Source organism: Molossus molossus, unplaced genomic scaffold (genome assembly GCF_014108415.1).
Source record: "Molossus molossus isolate mMolMol1 unplaced genomic scaffold, mMolMol1.p scaffold_m16_p_4, whole genome shotgun sequence".
In the NCBI taxonomy this organism is placed as follows: domain Eukaryota; kingdom Metazoa; phylum Chordata; class Mammalia; order Chiroptera; family Molossidae; genus Molossus; species Molossus molossus.
In genome coordinates, this window is record NW_023425377.1 from 126,189,763 (window position 1) to 126,214,907 (window position 25,145).

General features: G+C 54.1%; 1 protein-coding gene across 1 annotated transcript in view; it reads right to left on the bottom strand.

The window, feature by feature from the left end:
• Positions 1-21,320: 21,320 nt before the first annotated feature.
• SYNPO2 (synaptopodin 2) overlaps positions 21,321-25,145 on the bottom strand; it is a 135,768-nt gene continuing 131,943 nt past the window's right edge. Inside the window, exon 5 of the mRNA XM_036242085.1 lies at positions 21,321-21,857. Within this exon, the coding sequence (XP_036097978.1) occupies positions 21,321-21,857 (537 nt within the window). The remainder of the gene's footprint in view (positions 21,858-25,145) is intronic.

Here is a 25,145-nt window from a genome sequence, read left to right on the forward strand (position 1 = left end):
TAGATGCTTTCTCCTCTTTAGAAACCCCTCACGATAATTCTGTGAGTTAAGTATTATTGTTTTACCCATGTTGCAGTTGGAGAAGGTTGGGAACTAGGACCCAGGGGCGGCTGTGGTAGGCTCATCAGGAGGCTGCCTCGCCCACAGGGATCCTGTTCTTGCAAATCTTCTCCTGGAAGACCCTCCCCTGCCCACCCGACATGTGATGTGACCGGGAGCCCCTCATCTGAGGTGACCTCCAGCTCCTGGGCTGCGCTGACTGACCTCCCAGAGGCCATGTGCCATTAAGGGGGACTGATACCGTGCCCCCTCCTGGCCCCGTCATGGGTGCACGGGAACAGCCTGGACAGTGGAATGTTTCCTCCCTGCGGGTGGTGAGGGGCTGAGGGGGAGGCCTCTTCTCTGGCCGGGAGGCTGCCCTGTGGGAGCCAGAGGAGCCATGGACACCGTCACCAGGGGCCACGGAGAACACTGGTCCCTGGGAAGGAAGCTGGGGTGCATGGAGACAGAGCAACGACAGGGACCTGGCAGCCCTGCCCCAGCTGCCCATGACCATTGTGGTTTTGTCCTGCCCGGTCGGTGTCCTGAGCCTCAGCTACTTCTCGTGGGGCTCCGGCAACTTCCGGTGGCCTGGCCTCCGCAGCTGGGAGGAGGCAGAACCAAGGCGTGGAAGGATTCTCTCCAAATTTCACGCCGGGCCGCTGAACCACAGTGCCCATCGTGCCCCACTCTGGGGTCCTCGGTCCTGGGGTCACCGACACCGAGACAGTGGGGGCAGGAGCACGGCGCGGCTCTCTCGGCTCCCGGGATCTGTGTCACCAGGTCCCTCGGAAGCTACGTCGTTCAGTCCCTGCGCGTGTAGAACTCGACGAACTCTTCCCTGGCGGGACTCGGACCCCACGCCCCCCTTTGAATGATCAGAGCCAAGGAAGGGGAGCATGGAGGGTTTTTTCAATGCGGATTTTCTTTTTTCTTTTTTTATCCTCACCTGAGGACATTTTTCCATTTTTTGTTCAGATAGAGCGGGAGGGAGAGTGAGAGAGAGAGAGACATCGATGTGAAAGGGACACATCGAGTGGCTGCCACTCGCACGACCAACCAGGGCCGGGAACAAACTGCAACCGAGGTACGTGTCCTTAGCAGGAACCGAACCCGGGTCTTTCTGTACCGCAGGCCGACGCTCCAACCGCTGAGCCACACCGGCCAGGGCTCAATGTGGACTTTAACAGTCTCCCAGAAGGCTTCATTCTGGAGCGACAACCAGCCCATGTGGTTTAACGACATCCTCTGTCCGTCCTACGTGCCAGAATATGCCAGGCTCACGGTGGCTCATCCTTTCTGGGTGACAGGAAGCAGTGCTCTGTGGTCCTGGTCTCACACGGAGCCCACGTCACACTCTCCAGCGTCTCCTACAACCTCCCTCCAGTCCCTCCCGTACCGGAGGGAGACTTGGCTGTTTTGATGTGGACTCCTTGACCCAGGCTTTTTATTTCCAAATCACATCACTGAAGAGCTGACTGATGCTGAAAAAGTGTATCGATCTACATATAAGGAGACATTACGTGCACCATTAATATCGACCTTCTCTTTAATACATTCTAGGTTTTTGTTTTGTTTTTGTGCGCAGAAGCCCGGCAGTGAATGAAAGGACCCTTTCCAGGCCCCACCATTCTGGGTACAGTCTTCCTAGGAGTTCTGAGATCGGTGAGTCCTTCGTAACTGTTCGGCTGAGAGGTGGGGACGCGTCTGGAGAGGCCACGCAGCGCGCTCTGCCGTTAGACGTCGGCGACCAGGAGGCGTCTGCCCAGCTGTGCCCGGCCGTTCCCACTGAACTCATTGGCAAAGCAGCAACGGCAGCAACAACAGAAACAAATACCCGCTTAATATGAACACGCAGAGAAGGGCGTGTAAATAAAACCAGCCTGAGACCCATCACTCCATTCAGAGGGACCGAGTTAGGTGGCGTCTCAAAGGTCAGGTGAGGGTCTGCTGTGTTCTCAGCGACCAGCGTGGGGGATGATGGGCTCCACCCGGCCCTTCTCCTTCCTCACCCTGCACACGGCTTCCGTGGGCATCAGTAGAGACATAAAAGGTCGGAGGAGCGAAAGTCCAACACCAGACAAAGGCAGCAGCCCCTGGCCGGAGAGGGCAGTCACTCAGCCCTGGTGCCTGGGCTGTCCGGGGATCGCTGTGTTGTTTGTGTCCCTGCCAAGTCGCCTACCTTCTGAAGCCCTGGCTCAGGAAACGCGATGGGCAGGGAGGTGCCTCCGGTCCCGGGGACTGTGTCTGCTGCCAGCGCCCTTTGTTTTATTTTTACTGTACGGAGCACAAGGGGCCATGTAATTACGAGGCTCGGCTATTTATACTCTGAGGCTAAAGAAGGCTAAAGAAGGCTTGGCCCTCGGCGGCGTCCCCCGCGCCCCGTGGCCTTTCTGCTTTGCCAAACCTGAGCTGCCAAGCTGCCCTGTGCCAGAACGGCCGCCGGCACCTTGGTGTCTGAGGCACACAGACCCTCTTCAGAACAGGGGGAGATTTTCGCACTTTGGCAACCTGAAATGCCACATGAAGGTGCTGCAGGACCTGGTGGAGAATTCCCACTGGTCCCCGGAGAGAAGCGAACACGGGGGGTGACACTGTGCCGGGCTTGGTGGGTGATGATGAAGGACTGGAGACGGCACCTGCTCACCAAGGGCTTGTTCAGAGCTCGTAGTGGCTGAAGGTAGGTGAGGAAAAGTGAGCTGTGGGACACGGTTGCACTTTTCCCCACTTACCAAGACCAAGTCTGATCGGGCGTCGGGTACTGCGCTCACCGCCGCCTAAGTATTTTGTGTGTCGTTTTCATACGTGTGTTTTTCTTGGTTACCCTGCACGGCGGTGTACACAGACCAGGCCTCTCCACCCCACCTTGCAAATGAGACGTCTGAGACTTTGCACGATTCACTAGCATGTCCCCCTCCTGCTGCTGCTGGACAGAACCAGGGTTCGAAGCCAGCTCTTTGGATTCTAAGATCCACATACTTGACCCCCATGTTATCCTCTTCCCCCTTTCTGGTTGATCAGAAATAGTAACCAAACAAATTTTGACGTCTCTATTGTGGGAACATTCGAGACGTGCCTGAAGGCCTCATTCTTCCTGGTGACGAATCTGAATCCTAACATGCGAGGGCATGCTTCCCGAGCCAACGCCACCAGCTCGGTACGTGTGGTGAGAGTTCTCGCATTAAACTAGCAGGTTAGGACGTAAAGTCAGGAACACGCCGCACACGAATCCAGAAAGACACTGACGGACTTATTCTCACCTAGACAGAGCCCTAGTGTGGAAACCTGTTTGTGTGGGAAAATGGAAGCCAATTCCTTGAATTAGCCATTCCTTGAATTAACTATTCCAGTGCCCATGCTGAAATAGCTCAGAAAAGACATTTCCAGAGGAAACATTACTAACACATCTGCAGAGATACCATGATAAAGAATGAATTCTGCCCGGCCAATGTGGCTCAGTGGTTGAGCCTCGACCCATGCACCCAGAGGTCATCAGTTCAATTCCCGGTCAGGACACATGCCCAGCTTGTGGGCCAATCCCCAGTGGGGGGCATGCAGGAGGCAGCCAATCGATGTTCTCTCTCATTGATGCTTCTATCTCTCTCCCTCTCTCTTTCTCTCTCTCTAAAATCAATAAAATATATATTTTTTTAAGAATGAATTCCTTCTGTTTTTGGCCCCTTTCTTAGTTACCTATTACTGTCCGTTGCTGATCATCATGAAAGGGAAATTGTCTCATATTTTCAGGAATTCTTAGTATTAGGTCATTGTTACTCAATGGACGGACATCCGGTGCTTGGAACTTAAGTGACTGACTCAAGATTACAACTGTGAATCACTGTCTCAGCCAAAAGGAGAACCAGGGACTTCCTGTTACAACTGTCCTCTCTGGAGGAAGTCTGCCTCCTCGCCATCACTTCTCCTCAGATCCCCAGCTTTCTGTGCAGGTCATGTGGCTTGTTCTCCGGTGTGGCCAGCACACTGCTCTCCAAGAAGACATCAAGTCGGATTAGGATGTGTTTCCGTGGCTGGCACTGGAGCCTCGTGGCTGTTTCGAGATTACATCTAACAGTGAGGGCTCCTGTCAGATGCTAATTTCTGTGGGCAGGCTTTGCCCTAAGGGTTGTTGTTCCAGAGAACGGAGGTTTTGAATTGCAGAGCCAGGCTGTAGGCAGGCTCAGGGTGAGACAGCGTGACCCATGCCCTCCTCCTAGACACCCACCGGTTTCTACCTGGTGTGATGTAAGATTTCAGGAACTGTCACCTCTGACGCACACAGGTATCACTGTTGTCTGGACATGAATGATTCCTTCATTCAGTTCGCATCAAATAAGAGTTTATCGGTGGTTCTTCAGAGTTTAGAAATCAATGCTACCTGTGTATTGATCATCCCTAATGATCAAGTTTATTTTTCCCTCTGTCCACTCCCAATCCTAAGCTCTATAAAGCATTTCCTCTAGGGCAGTTATCTCGATCTATAGTTTTTATTGTAGGCTTTGAAGACATAAACTTGGCCTTGTTGACTTACATTTGGACATCATTTCTGAGACAAGCCAGAGATGGCCCAGGTGGGCGGGAGCGACTGGCCTCCCCGTTGGTGTCTCTTATACTGCAGATATTAACGGCAAGTTTCACCTTCCTTAAGTATCACCTTTTACTTCCTCTTCACAGAACTCTTCGGGCCCTCAAGGGAAGGCAGTATTGTGGATTACAGAAAATGTAAACTTTAATGGCGTCTTCTAAGTTCTCTGCTCGCTCTGTGTTCCGTGGGTACGTGCTGGCAGACATGGCCATCAGAACACAAGCTCTGTGCTGGGTAGCTCCTTGTCTGTCCGGCTCCTCCGACCTCCTCGGAGCTGCTGCACCGACCGCCGGTCATTCTCACGTGTACTTCCATCTCCTCCCCAGCTACAGCTTGCCTCCTCTGAAAACGCGATTCAATTTCCCTCCGTAGATTTGCTACCTGCCTGCAATACTTTTTGAATGTATTGTCTTCAGAGAGTCTAGAAATTGGACCAAGAGAAGAGGCTGAGAGGGGTTAGAGTAGCCCCGATCATCCCTTTCCATCAGCAGTCAGAGGGAACATCACATCGTCCCCACCGTCTATGCCTACCGACTGCCTTCTTCCCTAGAACAAGGGACGGGTTGTCCCCTGGTGGCTGGATCCCACCCTGTTGACAGCCTCACATCACTCAGGAGCTCCGCCTTGTCACCCGGGCCTTCTGTCCCCTCAGCCTGCTTGACGTTCCCTCCAGGCGTTTCACCGTTACCTGAAACGGTGTTAGGTATTTTCTCGTCCCCTTCCACGTAGCACGCAGTGGGTAATGGATGGCTTGCGGGCCAACCCCCTGCCACGTGTCGAGCAGAATGTGATCGGAACACAGCTTTGGCACCGACAACGCGAAGTTAGGTTGTCCCGGTAGAGATTGCATGGGACACGAAGCCTAAAATATTTATTCTCTGGCCCTTCACTGAAAAATGGGCCAATGGCCCGGCCGGTGTGGCTCAGGGGACTGAGCATCATCCCATGGACCGAGAGGTCCCAGTTCAATTCCAGTCAGGGCACCTGCCCGGGTTGCAGGCTCGATCCCCAGTAGGGGGCGTGCCAGGGGCAGCAATTGATGTTTCTCTCTCATATCGATGTTTCTATCTCTCCTCTCCTCTCTCTCTAAAAAAAAAAATGAATAAATAAAATCATATTTAAAAGAAAAAGTGGGCCCTGGCCAGTTTGGCTCAGCGGTTGGAGCGTCGGCCTGTGGACCAGAGAGTCCCGGGTTCAGTTCCCGCTAGGGGCACGTGCAAAAAAAAAAGTGTGCCAACCCCTGCCCTGGAATATAAGCCCCGCTAGGAAAGTACTTGGTTTCGCTCCTGCCGTGTGCCCCGTACCCAGCAGGACCCGGGCACCCAGCAGAGGCCCAGGAAGCCTGTTTCAGAGACAGAAGGAAACTCCCTTCTGGCTTCTTGCTCCCATCGACCTCTTCATGTTCGTCAAGTTGCCGCCTGGAAGAAAGTCCCTACGGTCAGCTAAACGCGGTTTGGAGATAGAGAGGATAAGTTCGAGAACTTGGGGGAGGGGCTGGCAATAGTATGAAACGTGGGTCTGTTTTTTCTTTGCCAGCATCTGTCTCACTGTTTTAGAGCAAAATCTGTCAGGAATAAGTGACATTTCTTTTAATAGTCCTTCTTTACAACTACTTACCCAGCATACCACTTGATACCCTTGGTTATTCTTGCTATAATGTTGGCTTTTTTTTAACTCCATAATTTATGGAATTTCTTTTTTTTTTTATCCTCACCCGAGGAGATATATATATATATATATATATATATATATATATATATATATTTTGCATTTACCTTCAGATAGAGTGGGAGAGAGAGAGGGAGGAAGAGAGAGAGAAACATCGACATGAGAGGGACACATTGAGTGGTCAACACCCACACAACCCCAACCAGGGCCGGGGACAAACTGCAACCGAGGTATGTGCCCTTAGCGGGAATCGACCCCAGGACTCTCTGGTCCACGGGCCGACGCTCTCACCACTGAGCCAAACCGGCCAGGGCTATGGAGTGTGATTTTTATGGAATAATTCTTTTTCTGTGTTGTTGGCTGAGTGCCTATTAGTATGAATGTGAAGTCCGCCCTCCCTTTTCACCTTCTGCTCACGAGACTTCGCCCGGAAGGTAAACCCCCCAGGCCCCTGGCGTCCTGTCCACGCCACGCCGCCGCGTGGGAGGCACCTCCATCCTGGCCTCGCGCTCCGAGACCGCGTGGCTCGCCACCAGCACGAGAGGGCGGTCTTCCTGCGCCCACACTTACAGCAAAGGAGAATGAGCAGAACTCTCGGCCGGATCCGATCCCCCTGAGAACCTGTTCGGTCCGGAATGAGCTGGCGGCCACCAGCCCGGACCGTCCACTGGAGTCTTGGAGTATGTTTACGAAACAGGAGGTCCAAGCCCGAATGTGTCCCAAAATAATCCCGAGTGCGAGTTATTGTTTCCTCTCAGGGATTTAACAGCTGTGTGAACTCGGATCAGGCAAAGGCACGGGACTGAGGACACCATTACCCCCATGCCCTGAGCATCGGAGCCGTCCTGAGCACATCTGTGCGGGGTCCCCACACCCAGAGACGTCACGGTCCTCCGTCAGGGCGACTGGCTGCGGCCTATGGAGCCCCCTGGGTTCGCGCCTGACGGGTCTCCAGGGCACATGCGACCCCCGCGCCGAGGCGCTGACCCTTGGTTGGGTCTCACGGCAGTGACCATGGCCGAGCACCCTGAGGAGATAGTTGTCACTACACAGCTGCATGCATTCCTAGGTCCACTTCAAACTGTGACCTAGGTAAATAGTAATGTTTTATCATCGTAATAATGGCACTCCCGAGTCACTTGGGTGTAGCCGCATTTCCTAGTGACCAGGCTGGTAAAGACCCAGACCGTGGGGAACAGGAAGACGAATCTACACCATGGAGTGAACAGTGTTTTCTAACTGTGGTTTTTTGGCCTTGTTTTTGAGTTCCAATAGATGGTTTTTGCTTATTTTTCATAAATCTCCGTCACAGGGTAGATTCATCGTTTTGGGGGGAAGGGAACCTCTTGCGAGGACCAGCCGTTCCCGGGGTCAGGCGCCCAGGCTGGACCTGCTCTGAGGTGTGGTGGGGCCGAGCGCAGTGACCTGTCTGGGTTTGGTTTCGTCCCAGTGATGGAGACGGCTGGACTAGGTGCCCTCTTCCCGGCCGGGTCTGCAGTGTCACTGGCTGTTTTAGGGCCTCTGGGATGTGTGTTGCGGAAACAAATTCACAAGATGGAATCAGGTATATATGCCGACTTCCAGTTTTTTATTGCTTATTTTCAATATTCCCTGCAAAATGAGGATAAAATAAAATGTATTTGGCTTTAATATATTTATATATATATATAAATCACATAGACACAGATGACAGTGTGGTGGCAGCCAGAGGAGGGGTGGGGTGGGCAGAGGGAAATGGGGACAGACAGAGACTTTGTTGGGGGGATGGACACACGATGCAGTGGGCAGATGACGTTTTGTTGAGTTGCACCCTTGAAACCTGTTTGGTTTTATGAACCAATGTCACCCCAATACATTCAATTAACACATACAAAAATAAAAATAAGTAAATAAATAATTCTAAACAAGTACAACAATACCAAAAATAGAAAGAATGAAAGAAGGAAGGGAGGGAGGGAGGGAGGGAGGGGAGAAAGAAAGAAAGAGAGAGAAAGAAAAAGAAAGAAGAAAGAAAGAAGGAAGGAAGGGAGAGAGAGAGAGAGAGAGAGAGAGAAAGAAAGAGAAAGAAAGAAAGAAAGAAAGAAAGAAAGAAAGAAAGAGAAGAAAGAAAGAAAGAAAGAAAGAAAGAAAGAAAGAAAGAAAGAAAGAAAGAAAGAAAGAAAGAAAGAAAGAAGAAACTCTCTAGGCACTTTGGGACATGATGATGCAATAATACGCTTTTGTATGGCGCTGATGCTCTGAGTTTGACAGAGTTCAAGGTTATAAAAAAAGTATTATTTCTTCTCGGCCGGTGTGGCTCAGTGGTTGAGCGCTGACCCCTGCACCAAGAGGTCACCAGTTCTATTCCCGGTCAGGTTGTGGGCCAAATCCCCAGCGGGGGGCATGCAGGAGGCTGCCAATCGATGTTCTCTCTCATCCATGTTTTTATTCTCTCTCCCTCTCCCTCTCTAAAATCAATAAAGGAAAAAAATAAAGTATCATGTCTCCCAAGGAGTAACAGGTGCCCTGAAGCAACTAAATAAAGTATAGCAGATATTGTGATCAAAACAGAAAATCCTTTTTAAAAAGGAACGTATTCAGCTTATTCATCCTTTGTCATTCCAAGGGCACACCCAGCCCTGGGGTCAGTGAGAAAATGTTCAAACAGTCGTATGCAGCTTCCTAATACGAGACCAGTTCAGAGTCCTGAACAGGGCAAGGCCGTGAACACAGGCCTGGGGGGAGTCCTCTGGGGGCCCAAAGCTGGGGCTCCCTGTTCACTGTGCCTCCCCCCCCCCCCCGGGTGTTATTGCTCAAGGCAAAGAGGGGAGAAGGGGCGAAGCATCGAATCGCTGAAATACAAATCTCAGCACGAGGACTTACACAGCGAGGGTCTGTGTCCCGTGGGTCACGAGCGGGCAATCCGGACACTGGACGCAATAGCCAACCACACAGACAGAGGGCAACCTGGCACCCTGCGGACCTGGTGCCCAGTCTGAGCCTGTTGCCAAAAACAACGTCAAATGTTGGTTGAAAAACAGAACTTTGTTTGTGTGCACAGGCTGGAATGTTCAGGCCATGAATTAATGCAGACGGGAGCCCAGAGCGGTCAGCAGAGCACACCCGCGGAGGGTGTGCCCGGTCCTGGATGAACTTGTGCCTTTGCAGTTTTATGAGGATGGAAAGCAAAGCCCAGGGCTTGCCCAGCATGAGCCGTTCAACAAGCAGGATACACGCCCTCCATGAAACTGGGGCACCGAGGACTGAGCTCCTATTGTGAGATACAGCAGATCGTGGGCGCCAAGAGGGAGTCTCCGGAGCTCCCAGGATGGGTGTGCTGAGGCGCCTGCCAGTCAAACGAACACCCTCTGCAGGCACCCACCTTTCCTGCCTGAGGAGCCCCCAGGGAAACTGAGCACCTTATGAAAATATACACGATGCACAGCAGGGAAGGAGACACCGAGGGGAAGAGCCACAAGACAAGAGACAGAGGAATCTCTTCTTCAGTCTGCTGCTGGATTAGCAGACGGGAACAGCCTGGAGCTCGGCCCGCGCTGTGGAGCCGCTCCTGGTGGTCTCTGCCTGTGGCCACTGCACGGCGCAGGGCCTGGCGGTGCAGCGGGCACGCCCAGAACGCCCGTGGCTCAGGAGGGGCACCTGGGCACGTGGATTTGCTATTGCAAAAATGAAGAAATCGCAGGACAGAAAGGTTAAGAAACTTGTTCAAGTCACAAAGCAAAGGAGAGCCAGGATGGGGATTCGAACCCAGGCTACCTGACTACAGGCGATTACGAAGGCAGGCTCTGGGCCAAATACCTGGGCTGATCCCCGCCCCCAGCCCTGGATCGGGTGGACTGTGAGCTCTGGACACTGTGGGGGCGGGGATGCGTCGGCTCCGCTCACCTCCGTGAGCGTGGCAGCTTGAGGCTGGCAGGTGCTGGGCACACAGCCATGGAGTGGATGAAACCTGGCGTGTCGCTGCTTCCGCTCCCGACGGGAGCTCTCTGCTCTGCTCGGGTCCGTGGGGTGTGCAAGCCAGAGCAAAAGCATTCTGAATTGTTTTCTTTTGGAAGATGAAAGAGAAGGATCTCTAATGGACTCGTGGGGATTGTGGGGACACGAAACCCCAGGTCTGTGGGTGAGCAACCAGACCCAGAGCGGCCGGGGACTCCAGGGCGCAGCCTCAGGGAGAGCGAGGGTGGAGTTGGAGCAGCAGACCGAGCACGTGTCAGGGAGGGAGACGGAGAAAGTCTGCTCCGGCCAGGTGGATGCTGACCCTAAGGTCAGCATGCAGGCCAGGTACGTGTCACTTAGAAACACGAGAGTGTTGTGGATCAGCAGAGGAGCTGAGGTGGACCCATTGTCTCTCCTGTGCCGGGACCTCAGCTGATGTGAGACCTGGCCTCCCCCCTGCCGCCCGGGGCCAAGGGAGACACTGAGGCAGATGGGGCCCGGCCTGGTGTGGAGGGCCGGGTCCCAGCCCAGGTGGCCACAGTGACCGGGAGACCTGGACCCCTGAGTCACTTTCCTTTATCACAGTTCCTTCCTTCCTGTTCTCCTGCTTCTAACTTCCCTCGATTCCCAAGCACAACAAACACGTTTTACTCCGAAGTGTGATCACGTCACAGGATCCACGGGAGCCTGTTGACTCGCATGAGCCCGCGAGAAGCGTTCGGAACCAGGCCCTGTGCGGCCCGACCTGCTCCTTGTCCTCCTGGGCCTGCCTCCTAACCCAGCTCTCCGGGCTGCGGGGCGTAGCGGAGGGACCGGCGGGCGACCCGCGGCCAGAGGCCTGAACGGTCTAATTGTGACCATAGACGGCCGCCGAGCAAGCTGGGTTCACCATCTTCCCCGGCAGCATCTCATCGTCCGCCTGCTCGTGCGGAAGTGTTGGCCGTGAGCCGTGTGTGCGGAGCAGACAGCCCGATGGCTGGCGTGCAGGGCCCGTGGGTTCCAGAGCCCCAGGCCGTGACCGGTCGGCCCTGGGCCAGTGGGACCTTGGGAGGAGACAGGCACCACTGAGGCCTTCAGACAGGTGCACCTGCGGCCCGAGACGGGGATGCTGGGAGGGGGTGGGGGGTGAATGCACGTTACTCAGAGGGCCGGGCCGTCTGGGCCAGTGGGCTGTGCAGCACCGGAGGGTCACCCATGGGAGGGGAGGCGGAGAGGCAGGAAAAGATGAAACCGGAGTTTCACAGGAGTTTGGACCACTGGGAGCCATTGAGAGTTTTACAGCAGGGGAGAGGGCAGCGGGCATTTCCTAACGTTGTCCTAACACCTGCGTGGAGAGCAGGCGGAGGTGCGTGTGGGGCCCTGCTGCAGGGTCCGAGGGAATGGGGGGGCCTGCTCCAAAGCCCTGAGGACGGCGCCAGGAGGGCCGGTGGGGAGTCTGGGGCTGAGGACGGGTGTGTTGAGCAAGGGGTCGGCAGACAGAGGACGGGGCTGGCTTCCTCCTGGCCTCAGGCCAGGGCAGGTCGGGGTGACCGGGGCCCTGCGGGAGAAGGCGGAGAGGAGCGGCCGTGGGGCCCAGGGACTCGTCTGCTCTGCGAGGATCAAACCACGGAGCAGGGTGGTGACCAGGTGACTGAGGAGCGTGGTGACCGGCCGTGCGCTGGCTCTCTGGAGGTGTGGGGGCCTGACGCCGTGTCAAAGGGCACGGGAAGCACGTGACATCTCCACAGAGACTTCCCCCCTCTGGCTGGGGCACTGAGCTGCCCAGCACTTTTTAAGTTCTCACTGGAGGATATTCTCCCATCTACCTTCAGATAGCAAGGGAGGGAGGGAGGGAGGGAGAGAAACATCCACGTGAGAGGCACACAGCAGCTAGTTGCCTCCCACAGGACCCGACCAGGGCCGGGGATGAACCGCAACTGAAGTACGTGCCCTTGACCGGAGTCGAACCCGCGACTCTTTGGTCTGCGACTCTTCAGACCAACGCTCTCACACTGAGCCACGCCGGCTGCGCTGCCCCAGCTTCAAGCCCACTCCCTCCTGGTCTCAGCTCAGGCCGGCCCCTGGGGCAGGGCTCAGCCGGCACGGCGCATGGTGGTTTGAGCTGGTGGCGTTTTGTGCTGCGGTCTCCCCCCTCCCTCCGAAGGTCCATGACGCCGAGTGGCGGTTCCCATGCTCCTCAGGTGCCCCTTCCCGCAGACGTCACCGAAGGTCAGCGCCTGGCTTCAGGAGTGGTGAGCAGATTGAGGGGCTGAGGGCTGCCTGCCCCTTCAGTTCACTCCTGGCAGAGGTCGCTGGTGTCCGGGACAGAGACAGAGAACAATGGCAGGGATAGTGACCTGGCTTCCGCACAGACGGTCATTCCCGAGGTGGGTCTGACAAGGTGCGTGGGCTGCGTGTGCCGCTGGGTGACTGAGGGGCGGGGCGGAATGGCCCTCCTGGCATCCGGTCGCCCACTTTTTTTTTTTTAAATGCTCACCCGAGGATATTTTCCCATTTATCTTTAGATAGAGTGGAAAGGGGGGAGAGAGAGAATCAGAAAAGGGAGAGAAACATTGATGTGAGAGACACATCGATTGGTTGCTTCCCCCACGACCTGACCAGGGCCGGGGACGAACCACAACCGAGGTACGTGCCCTTGACAGGAATCGAACCCAGGACTTTGGTCTGTGGGCGGACGCTCTAACTGCTGAGCCACAGCAGCCAGGGCCGGAGTCACCCACTTTTAAGATGCAGGGATTGGAAGGCCAGGCTCTGGCGTCTGCTGTCTGGATTGGAACCCTGAACCCATCGCTCACCAGCGTGACATCTCGGGGCAGAAACTCGACCGTGTGTTCCCTGCCTACGTCACCTGTGGAACGGACGCCACCCGGCGACGCCCTCCCAGCGGCCGTGGGCGTCCCCAGCCCCCAGGAGACCAGGCCGCACATGCGACAGGCAGCCCCAGTGATGACTGCGTTTATCATTCCCCGGGTCCCTCGTTCTCTACGTCCCCCACGAAGCCTTTCCCCCCAGCTTCTCAGTCCTCATCCCAGTCGACGCACGCGGCCTGTGCCGAGGACCCGACAGGAAACCGGAACATGCCCGCGCCCCTCCCAGGGGGCAGAGCAGGCCGCGGGCCTCCGGGTCTGTCCCTGGGGCGTCCACTGAGGCCACGCAGGCCGGGGCCGCAGAGTTTTAGCAGGGTCCTCCTGCTGCTGCCCTTGACCTTCATCGGTCCTGGTCGAGTGCTTGACACCTCAAACGACTGCCTGCCTGGAGAGCAAGGTGACAGTTCAGGCGGAGGGCGCCACCTGAATCCCCACTTGGGTTTCCCTTCACTCTGTGAATAGGATTTGTTTTTGTTTTGTTTTTATCCTCATCCAAGGACATTTTTCCATTTTTTTTACAGACAGAGTGGGAGGGAGAGAGAGGAAGAGAGAGAGAGGGAAACATTGACGTGAAGGGACACATCGAGTGGCTGCCACCCGCACGACCAACCAGGGCCGGGGACAAACTGCAACCGAGGTACGTGCCCTTAGCGGGAACCGAACCCGGGTCTCTCCGGACCACAGGTGGACGCTCCAACCGCTGAGCCAAACCGGCCAGGGCATCTTTGAATAGGATTTTTGCTGCTAGGAACACAGAGAGGCGCCGCTGGGTCTCAAGGGCACACCCTTCCGCTGGCCTTGCCCAGGGAGCTTCCCGTGGCAGGAGGCCCGCCGGGCATGTGGCAGGGTGGCCTGGGTTTGGGGGCGCTCTGCCCCAATTTTGTTTTTTCTGTGTTTGAAAATCCGCGATAAACTCGGGCATTTCTTTTCAGGTCTGTTTTTGGCCGTCACGATTCTCCACATGAGAATCCACGATTCTCCGTCGAAAGATGTCCACGTCCTCCTCACGTCGGCGCTGTCGTGTGGCTGCAGATCCCTGGACGTTCCCGTTCCAGGCCGCGCGTGTTGGAGTGAGCTCCCTGGACGGCCGCGCCGTCTCCACCTCGCTCCGTCAGAAGCACACGTCGCTCCACACCTCCCGCCCTGCAGCCGTCGTGCCGTGTGTCTCCATTTCGGGAGGACTTCGAGGTGGAGATAATGATAGAGTATCACAGAACCGTCCCCTGTCGGCTGCCAGGACGTCACCTCTGTCTGCAAAGCAGGAAGGGACGAGGGGTGCGAACACGGGCCGCGTCTGGGCCTCGCCACGCCGGCTCGGGTCTGCGCACACCCGGCGACTTCGGGGGCATGAAACGGAACCGGCAGCTCAGAGGCTTAACCTTCCGTACACCGTGCTGCCGGGGCTGGCGTTGTACCAAGGCGGGCAGCGGTGCCCCCCGAAGTCGAGCCCGTGCTGGGTTGTAAAAGCCCTGAAGGAAGGCACAGCATTGAAGGGGAAGAGCCCCGTGCTCCTCTCGGCTTTTGAAACCCTGCCTGCGTTTCACCACGTGGCCTCCAGCCCCTTTCTCAGTTTAACGGTCCGAGTTTTGAAAACCTGCCGGAAATATTCCCACGTCCGTTCTTCATCTTTTAAAAGCGGGTTCTGTCACCGAAGCATTCTGGTGGCGTCCGTCGCGGAGCACACTTCGCGTCCAGAGGACTCGCACAGGCCGGCTAGGATTGCAGGGCGGGAGCAGAAGTTAACCATTGCAGGTCCCGCCGCATCCTCTGCTCTGCGAAACGCAGACCACGCGTCCCCGAGATTGGACCCGGTCTGACAGGGGCGGGCCCCTGGCGAAAGGTCGGGCTGCCCCGGCGCTCTCTTAGCCTCTTCTTCCCAGAAACGGGGCAGCGGCCACGGGAGGCCGGTTCCCAGCAGGGCCCTGCCCTCTGCTGGCTGAAGGCCCTTCCAGGGGAAGCCAGCGGCAGCCCTCTGTGCTCGGAGGGGGGTGGCGAGCTGAGCAAGAGGGTGAGCCCGGAGGAGGAGGAGGAGGAGGAGGAGGAGGAGGAGGAGGAGGAGGAGGAGGAGGAGGAAGCAGAGGCTGAGAGGGGGTGAGCAGTCCTGGGACCGGCAGGGACACCTGGGGACAGTCCAGTGATGGCGGGTGGATTGCAGTGTCCCAGGAGGTGAGGGAGGCGTCTTTCCCGTGGAAACCCTGGCACTCTCTGTCCGTCCTCCGCCCTCCTGTCCTGCCCGCAGACCTCGCTTCCCGGTGCTGGCGGAACCCACTTCCTCCCACGGGCTGCTCAGGCCTCCTGCTGTGGACCCCGCCAGGGCGCCCTGTGGCTGCCCGCAGCAGCGTCGCCAATTCCACCCATAATTCCACCTGTCGCCTGGTTGTGTACAGTGAGTTGCAAATAGTTTCAACACCTTGAAGCGTTTTATTTTATTTTTATTTTTTAAATTTTTTTAGGGTACGTGCCCCTAGCAGGAACCGAACCCAGGACTCTGTGGTCCGCAGGCCGACGCTCCAACCGCTGAGCCAGACCGGCCAGGGCCGTGCTTAAGAAGCATTTTAAAGAATAACAGTCCAGCCCTGGCCGGTGTGGCTCAGCGGTTAGAGCGTCGGCCTGCGGTCCAGAGAGACCCGGGTTCGGTTCCCCCTGAGGGCATGTACCTCGGTTGCAGTTTGTCCCCGGCCCTGGTTGGTTATGCAGGTGGCAGCCACTCGATGTGTCCCTTTCACGTCGATGTTTCTCTCTCTCTTCCTCTCTCTCCCTCCCGCTCTATCTGAACAAAAAATGGAAAAATGTCCTTGGGTGAGGATAAAAAAAAATAATCAAAGTTTGCCCGGCCAGTGTGACTCAGTGGTTGAGCACTGACCCTGCACCAAGAGGTCGCTGGTTCCATTCCCGATCAGGGCACATGCCCAGGTTGTGAGCCCGATCCCCAGTGGGGAGCATGCAATCGATGTCCTCTCTCATTGATGTTTCTATCTCCCTCTCTCTCTTCCTCTCTCTCTAAAATTCAATAAAGAAAAAATAAAATAAAATCATCAAAGTTTCTTAAAAAAAAAAATTAAAGCTTGTCATTGATAACTTCAAATAATAACCACTTGGGGGATGCTAAGTGAAGTAACGTAATGCTCAGGGGTTTCTTCCAGGCACACGTCTGTGGAACTGTGTGTGCCATGAATATCGACGTGTTCCTGGTGGTAAAAAAAAAATTGGTTTTATGCTTATGGCTAAAATTCCCTCTTTCGCTCCTTTTGGGATCTTAGATGGCCCCCTTTCGATGTGTTTGAAGAGTAATTTTGGAGTAAGGGAATGGTGAAATAAAAATGTGTTACAGCCCTGGCCGGTTTGGCTCAGCAGTTAGAGCGTCGGCCTGCGGTCCGGAGAGACTGGGGTTCGGTTCCCCCCAAGGGCACGTATCTCGGTTGCAGTTTGTCCCCAGCCTTGGTTGGGTCATTCAGGAGGCAACCACTCGATGTGTCCCTTTCACATCGATGTTTCTCTCTCCCTCTCTCTTCCTCCCATGCTATCTGAAAAAAAATGGAAAAATGTCCTCAGGTGAGGATAAAAAAAAAGAAAAACTGTGTTACAGATTCTCTTAGAACTTCAGGCGAAGGATTGATGCGTTTGGTTCATACCACTGACTTTCTATGTGAAGGCATTGTAGACCTCGGGCAGACTTCTTCCTTTCTCAGTCTCTCCTTCGTTATAGAAAAGGAGACATCCAGGGGCTTTGCATTCAAGCCCACCGTGGCCGAAGCAACAGAGTGACGGGAAGTGGGGTTTCAGAGCCGCCCTGGGGGCACCGCAGGGCCCGCACCTCGGCCTCCCTGGGCCTGTTCTCTGCTGGGCGGGGCCTGGCTTAGCTGAGCACTGCACTTTGACTGCTTTATCACAGGATCAGGGTTCTCTCCCCTCTTCCCCGCCCTCTAGTACAGACCAACCTCAATAAATTACAGGCATGCGGTGCTGCCAACAGTCAGAGTTGCCGTTACTATAAATAGAAACCGGAGAAAAAGTCATCTGAAGTCAAGGACGGAGAGGCATGGAAATGGCGTGAAGGTCCAAACAATGCCAAACTGTGAGAAAATAGGTAGCCTCACCCTCCCTTTTGAGAGTGTCCTTCTTCTTGGGCCACCTGCCGGTCGGGCAGGAAGCTACGGTCCGCAGGACATGGAGGGCGACAGGAAAAACCAGCAAGCCCACCTCTTGACAGGAGGCTCCTCCTCACAGGCCAGGGGCCAGCCTGCTGCAGCTCCTGGCTGCTGTCCTGGTCCCTCCGTCCACGTCCGTCCACGTCCGTCCACGTCCGTCCACGTCCACGTGGGAGTGAGTAGGGGCAGTGCCTTCCCCAGTCTTAGGATGGGGCCAGGGACCCACGAGCTGCCCTCACGGCTACGCTGTGGCTATTGTCCAGTGAAAGCCAGGGACCCGAACTCCCCTTGGCTCGGCTGCGTGTTGTGGAGATGACACTACCTCCCCCTTAGTGCATTTTGCCGTGTTTACGCACCAAGCACCTGGGATTCCTCCGAAAAAGGGCTTTTCCTGGGCAGTCATTGCTTAACACAATGCAGAGCTAAGATCCCTTTTGTTATTTTAATCTCTACCCGTCCTCATCTTTCAAGTATGTTTCCCAGTGCTGGCTGGCTCTTGAAAAGTGTTTTTTATCAGAATGCCAAAAGTAGCCATTTTATTCAGGATTTATTTATTTTCTAAAGTGTCGAAAAGTTGTGCTGCAGGATACTGGCTGACCAGGCAGCCACATTCCAGTTGGTAGTTTTAATATCATGGAAGATCAGACAAAGCCATTTTTTTGAAAGTTTTCCTTAAATATGATTTATTATAAAGGAAGGCTTCCGCCGAACAGAGTCAGCCCTGGGCCAGCCTGTAGGGGACAAGTCACTGTAAATTGTCTGAGCGAGTCCGACCAACATGTCATCAAGTCGGAGTATCAGTGGCTGTGCATAGGACTCACTTCCAATGTGCTGTAAAGGGAAGAATTTAAAAAGACTGATACAAAAATATGTTTGGATCTCAAACTTCCTAGCTTGCATTTGAAACGGATCATATTTTCAGATAATTTTTTTCCTCCAAAGTTTTCTACATGTTGCAGTTAAAATGTTGCAGTGAGTGAGAAATCCTTGGATGGGTCTGGAAGCTGATAATGTAGAAACTAAAATTTAAAAATATGTAGTCGATGAGATGAAATCTTCTTTGGGGTGAAGAGATTAATTCAAAGCAATGCTTTATAAGGAAAAATGAAAAGCCTCTTTGAATTGGTTTTCAAGTTATCTTTTATTACTAACATGATTTTGCATTTCAGAATGTATGTTTCCAATGCAGTGTCTGGGATTAACACAGGTGGGGATCCACCTAATGAGCAAGAAAACAGCCTTTTCCTAATGAAGACGTGTGGACAGTGTAGCTACTTCTACTTTGACTAGAAATCAAATGTGAAAATCTACTTCCTCTTACAAAAACAAACATGTCTATAGCTCTTCTCTAATTCTAATAACTGAGCCTACGTGATATAATCATTTTTATCCAAAGTTTCAGTTCACTAATACATATATATGCTTGAGCCCTCTAGGGTGGCCCTTTCCAATGTCGTGACGTTATGGTGCCAAAACATGAAAGAAACCCATTCAGAGACAAAGGGACTAGAAGCGTGCATTTATAGACTCAAAATACTAGACACAGTTGAAATCATCTCAACAAAGAACACGTCCCACAATGCAATGCTGAGACATTTCAACTCAGTTTGAGGAAAGGTGCTAGGTCAGCGTCCCGGTGGCCGCACACTGTACTTTTAGAGAGTGCGCTTCAATCCGTGGTCAACAGGGACTCCTTCTACCGGGTCACTGCTCCCATGAGAGAGGTCTCGCGGCCAGTGTGGTCTGCGCTGACAGGCCACAGCTCCCTTATCAGACAGTCCTCCAGGGGTGTGTTCCACCCACAGGCACCAGCTCTCGGGGGGCTTGGGTCCTGCCTCAGACGTTAGCTTGAGTCTAAGCAACCCAGCTTCACTCAGTACACTGTGGGATGTTTTGACAATGACACTTCTCAGATACAGCTACAAAGTAGGACTTGAAACACTGGTTTCTAGGAAGCGCAGGAGACATTGCCTTGTGGATGTAAGATGGTGAGACTCACCTTTCTCTTGGTGTCTGGAATAAATTCAGGTAGCTTAGTACCGGTGAGCATTTTGATCCAGGGCACACCGAGAGAGGGTGGCTGTTTTATAATCATATTTGTTTAAAATGTCTGCTTCTCTGCATTTTGAGTCTAGTGAAAGGTTCAGTGACTATTATTATGCATATCAACATATGGAATTGGAGCATATCAAATCCTAGGAGACATGGAAATGACTCCTATGATTATAAAAGAAAGCAACAAAATATGATCCCATCCCATCAGGCAAGGTCCGCTCTGCTGAACCAGCCATGTCTGCAAACACCGCCGTCTGCAATGGGTCAGCATGTTCTGTGGGGGGTTCCCGAGAATTTGCTGACAGATTAATCAATATATCCGGCATTGTTTTTTAAGATTCCATAGACACTCTTAGGGATCAATAATGACATCTTAAAATGTGAGAGAACTAACGCTGTATCAATTTAAGATCATACAACTTTCTAAAGTATTCATCTTTTCTCCATAACTAAAGAAGGTCGGTGCATCATAGCAGAGCTGATTGCGATTTCTTCAAATTTGTGTTCTTTTACTTCCAAACTAAGCGATCACTTGTACCCTGGAAACACTTTTTAATTTTATTCTGTGAAAGACACCATCGTAATGATAAGTACAAGAGTTAAAAAAGTAAAACAAAGCAAAATAGTCAGTTTCAAAAACCTAAGAAAGTTTTCAATACTTGAAATGTTTTTAGTTTTAAAATATTCTCAACGCTAGCTTCTGGTGTAAAGTACTGGGCGTGCCTCATGGGCGTGGCTGTGATCTGAAGGAGTGGGTGTGGCTGTGGCCTGAGGAGTGGGTGTGGCTATGGCTGTGAGGAGCGGGTGTGGCTGTGAGGAATGGGTGTGGCTGTGAGGAATGGGTGTGGCTGTGAGGAATGGGTGTGGCTGTGAGGAATGGGCGTGGCTGTGAGCAGTGGGTGTGGCCTGAGGAGTGGGTGTGGTCATGAGAAGCTGCCCTCTGACTGGTCATGCTCCTGGTCACGCTCACGAGGCTCCAGCTGACCTGGCAGCTGTCTGCCTTTCTTGGAGTTATGTTTCCTAGAACTAAATAAATGACCTTCAATTGCCTAATGACTGACACATCCATCGACCACTTCCCCAACCCACCAATAGTCTCTTCCTTGACGTCAACCCTCACTCCATGTCACACGTACCACAAAACCTGCCACCCAACAAATGACCTTTGACGATGCACGCAGTAACACTGACGACCTAATCCACTCCTAAAGCGAACCCCATATTCATATGATGAGCAACAAAAATGCGTAATGAAGGCCATTCTGATCTCAGAAATCAGAGCTGTGAGGGATAAGAGATTAGATCATCTCATCTGACCAGCGAGGACATCGGAACCCTGAAACCATCCCTGTCTCGGGCTGCTGGCTTCTAATGGATTAAAAATAAATCCTATGCCTAAATCTATTTCCCACATCTTAGACCATTTGCCTCAAAAGTCCTTCTGAAATGTGTAATTACCTTCCTCTCAGATAATTCTTTCTTTCTGAGAATGCCCATATTTCAGCTCTACAACAATATCTGAATTTTATTAGATTTTTAAAAATGTTTCTGAGAAATGCTTAAAATAACACCAAAGAAGTCTTTTTTTAATATCATTATTCATGGGCATGTTCCCACCGACAACGCCCCAGTTCTAGGCCTGGACGCTACCGCTCAGTCCGATCAGCACATCATATTTCATTCCTTCCTTCCTGGACCGAGATGATGGGAGAAAACCCTGCGTTTTAATTGAGCAGGGTTTGATTCGCCTGGACTACCCCATGTCCACGAGTAAGTGGAAGGAAGGTCCTGAATTAGATAACAGATGCCCGCATGTCCACCAGAGAATGAATTCTTTCTTCAAAGACGTTCTCTGTGCGTCAGCAGACAGGGAAATGATTCACACTCCTGTGTGCGCACTTACACACACACACACACACACTCAGATACGTGACTGCTGAAAACAAGCCAAGAGTGGACCTAAAACTACAGAAGGAGTCGAGAACCCTGCAAAGGAATACTTTTGAAAAGTACGCTTATGGGCGTCTTTCATGTTTGGCGCCTCCACCCCCTGGGGTGTGGATTATAGTTGCCGTCGGCTACTGAAAGGCAGTAGTCAGACCTGGTCTCCAGGGACAGCATTTCGGACTCATTTCTGGAAGGCTGCCTAGAGTATGCATGCCGCATCTGGGGGCCACGCGGGGAGACGGTGGCCATGTTGTGATTGGGAGGGGATGCAACACTATACTCTCGTCTTCCCAGGGAGCCCACGCTGGCCTTTGGGGCTCGGGGGACACAGGGCAGCCTGTCATTCCAGTCCTCCGAGGGGCCCAGGAGCACCTTCCTCCGAGCGGCGGAGACCACGTGCGCCACAAGGGACTCCTGGATGTTCCTGGGCTCAAAGGCGTCATCCACCAGACCGAGGGGGGACGTGGCTGCTGCTTCCCAAGGAGTTGGTCTCCTGTGTGCCTTCTCTTGCCCATCGGTTGGTTTGCTCGGGTAGCGACACGCAGGCTCCCAGGGAGGTGTCGCAGGAATGGGGGGCGGGATCGGTCCTCCGGGAAGAGACAGGGAGCGGCCACTCTCCTAGAAACAAGGAAAACGTTAGGATATCTTATTCATTCTGGCTTGTGCCAACTGACTGTGCCAACTGACCCAAGGTGTTCGCGGCACCATGAGCAGGCCCTGTAAAATCGGGGCCGGCAGAGCTCAGAAGTCCAGCCAAGCGGCTGCCTCTACCGGGGGCGGAGCTCTGGTCTGGGACTCCGCCCCCTGAGGGCCTCCTGGTCGCTCTCTGAGCCCACAGCTCGAGGCTACCAAGTCCCCTAGGCTGGACCGCTGTCGCCCTGGAGCGCCCGGCCTGCGGTCTGCCCTCCACACACCCCGTGTGCGTGCACAGCCAGCCCCCCAGTCCTGAGTTCCGGCACGCAACCGGTGAGTCAGTCACCACGCAGGAGCAGAGCCGGCTCTTGACTCTTCTCAAGTGGTCTTTCACCGGTCATCTTGGGTTAGTGCCCCGAAGAGAGCAAGAGCAAGCCTAGGCTACTTCGGTGTCGTGACGTCCCTAGTGTAACGGAGTGGGGGGCTGTTCCCTCTCAAATTATTTCCTGGGGGTGCAGCTCACCCCGGTCTCTCTTTCCCAAGCCTGGGGACTGCCCACGTCGGGGGGAGACGCTCGCCGCCGTCTCATTCGCGTTCTCCTCCCTTTTGTGCGCGTGGCGGTCCTGCTCCTGGGAGCGTGTGTCCCGGGACATGCCCTAGGGCAGCGGTGCTCCCCTTTCCTAATGCCCGACCCTCGAACCCAGTTCCTGGGGTTGTCTGTGGGCAGGTCTGCCTGTGGGCGGACCCCCTGGAGACCGAGGAGCGGAGTCTGCGTTCCTAAGGCCATCGAAAATATGTGTTTTTCAATGATCAGGCGACCCCTGTGAAGGGCCGTTGGACCCCTAAAGGGGCCGCCACCCACAGGTTGAGAACCGCTGGCCTAGGGGAGCTAATGGTCGGTCTGTCTCATATGCAAAAGTACAGCGTACTGAAAGCTCTCGACCCTTCTGCACTCCCCGCACCCCCATCCGCAGGCGGTGCGCCCGAACTCCGGCCAAGGTGGCCAAGGTGCACCTGGCAGATGAGTCAGCCTGGGAGGTCCCAACCTGTCTGCAACAACAAGCGTTGCCACAGTTACAGGTGCTCAGATGCCATGAACGGTGTTCACGGCTTTTCCTTCTCCATCAAGTTCGTTAATTTAAAGTGAACGGCACCCCTGGGCCTGACAGACCATCTCCGACCCTGAAGTTCAGTTTCTGTGTTTGCCCTCGGATGGTCCGTTCTTGGCTCGCTAGGGGCCAGTCGAAGGGGCCTTGCTTCTCTCTTCATCATTAAAACTCCAGTCATGATGGTTGAATCGCATCAAAAACGTGCTTCCATTAACCTCCTTCTCCTAATGTGACCCCAACAGTAAGTAAGTAAGTCCACTCCCCTCTACAGTCAGGGCGGGGAAAAGCCTGGTTTCCGTCACCTGATTCCCATGTCACTGCATGTATGTATCGCCTTCATTCATTCACTCACAGCTGTTTTACTGAGCACCTACTACGTCCAGGCAGTTGACCAGGAGCCTGGAAACACAGAGTGATCAGTGGAGTCCTGGCCCCCAGCGAGTGCACAGCACAACCCTGTCTTTGGCTCTACAGGGGCAGCGTAGTCAGTACTCGAAGGTCATTTTAGAGAACAGGCTCTTCAGTCATCTTGGCTGGACCAATAGGGGACTTTCTCGATGGTGAGACGTATTGACATTCAGTATGAGAAAGAGAAACCCAGCTCTTGTCTTTCATGGTATATGTTATACCTCCCTCTGGTCCTTGCCTATGAAGAGAGAGCAGTTGGTCCACAGAGTCCCTGGGGGTCCGATCATCCTTCCCGCCCTCTCATCAGACAGGGCCCCTCAGGGGCCCGTGGTAGTTGGGGCTTTAAAAACAACAGAGACTTGAAGGGGTGATGATAAAGCATCCAAGACGCCACAGAAATGCAGAAGAGGCTCCTGAACATACACACAGGTGACTAACACCACTGGTGAATGACTGGAGAAAGTGACACTTATCACGACGTCTGGAAGGGTTACAGACCACGGGACGCATACACGTCAGCGACGGAACATCCGAAACACTGGCCAGAAGAGAAAGCCGTGTTTCCTGATCTTTCTCCCACCCACTTAGTTCTGAAATCTCCAGAAGAATGGAAACGTAGAGATGGAAAGTTCAAAACGTTGTTGAATGATCTCCTAATAACAGAACTCAGAGATTTGTTTTCCACGGAGGTGGCCTCCTGTACCCACCCTGACCGGAGATCAAACCCGCAGCCTTTGGGTGCACGGACGGCGCTCCAACCAAACGAGCCACCAGGCCAGAGCTCCCTGTCCCTTGGATCCAGCCACACTGTGAACACACCAGGCACACCGGTGCCCCAGGACCTCTGCACTCACTCAGGTCACGATCTGGCTCGTCTGGCTGTCTCTCAGGATGCCCTGCCCCGCCCCTCCGCATTCTCCCTCCTCCTAGGCTCACGCCTGCCTCCAGAATAAATGTTCTATTTCGTTACTTTGCTTCTCTGCGTCTTCTCACCAGATTCCAGCTCCATCCAAGTGTCCTAGGACGTGCCCGAGGAGCAAATGCTCCGTGTTCGCCGCAGGACACGATCATTTCTCTGTCGCGCGGCCAGAATCAGGAAGCTGGACTAGCTCCCCGAGATGTGAGGTCCCCTGGGAGGAGGTGGCCGGTCCCGTGTGTCAGCTGCAGGCTGTGGGGCTCACACACAACTGACGCACCCCGCCACCCCAGCGGACGCACAGCCAGGCGCGCACCGCCGCGTCCGGCGAGAGAGCAGGGTTCATGGGTGTGCACACTCGGGCCCATTTTCTCAGCAGGCGGAGGCTTTACGTGGGACTAGAAAACTCTCCGTAGAGGAGGGATTCCTGTAGCTCCATCTTCAGCCACAGGACCGATGGTCCCTTGAGCTTGTTTAGATATAGTCAAGCTGGGAGTCGGAGCGTAGGGAGAATTTTAAGATCATTTTTGCTCTAGCCTCTGAATCAAACCGTTTCCAGCCCATGTTCCCTGGGACCCGCCCCCTTAAAGTGGTTCTCACGTGTTCTCCCACCAAGTGGAGATTCGGGAAGTCCTGCGGCAGCACCGCATCTAAGTGGAGCCAAGGGCAGTGCGGAGACAGGACCCTGAGCCGCGTCGTGCGCTAGGCGGGGAGCCACGTGAACACACGTCGCCTCGACAGTCCCGTGAACACAGCCGGCGAGCTCAGACCTCCGAGGAGGAGCTGCTACTGCTCCCGTCTGCCTCGGCCACGGACGACTGTCTCCATTCCTCTTAGGGG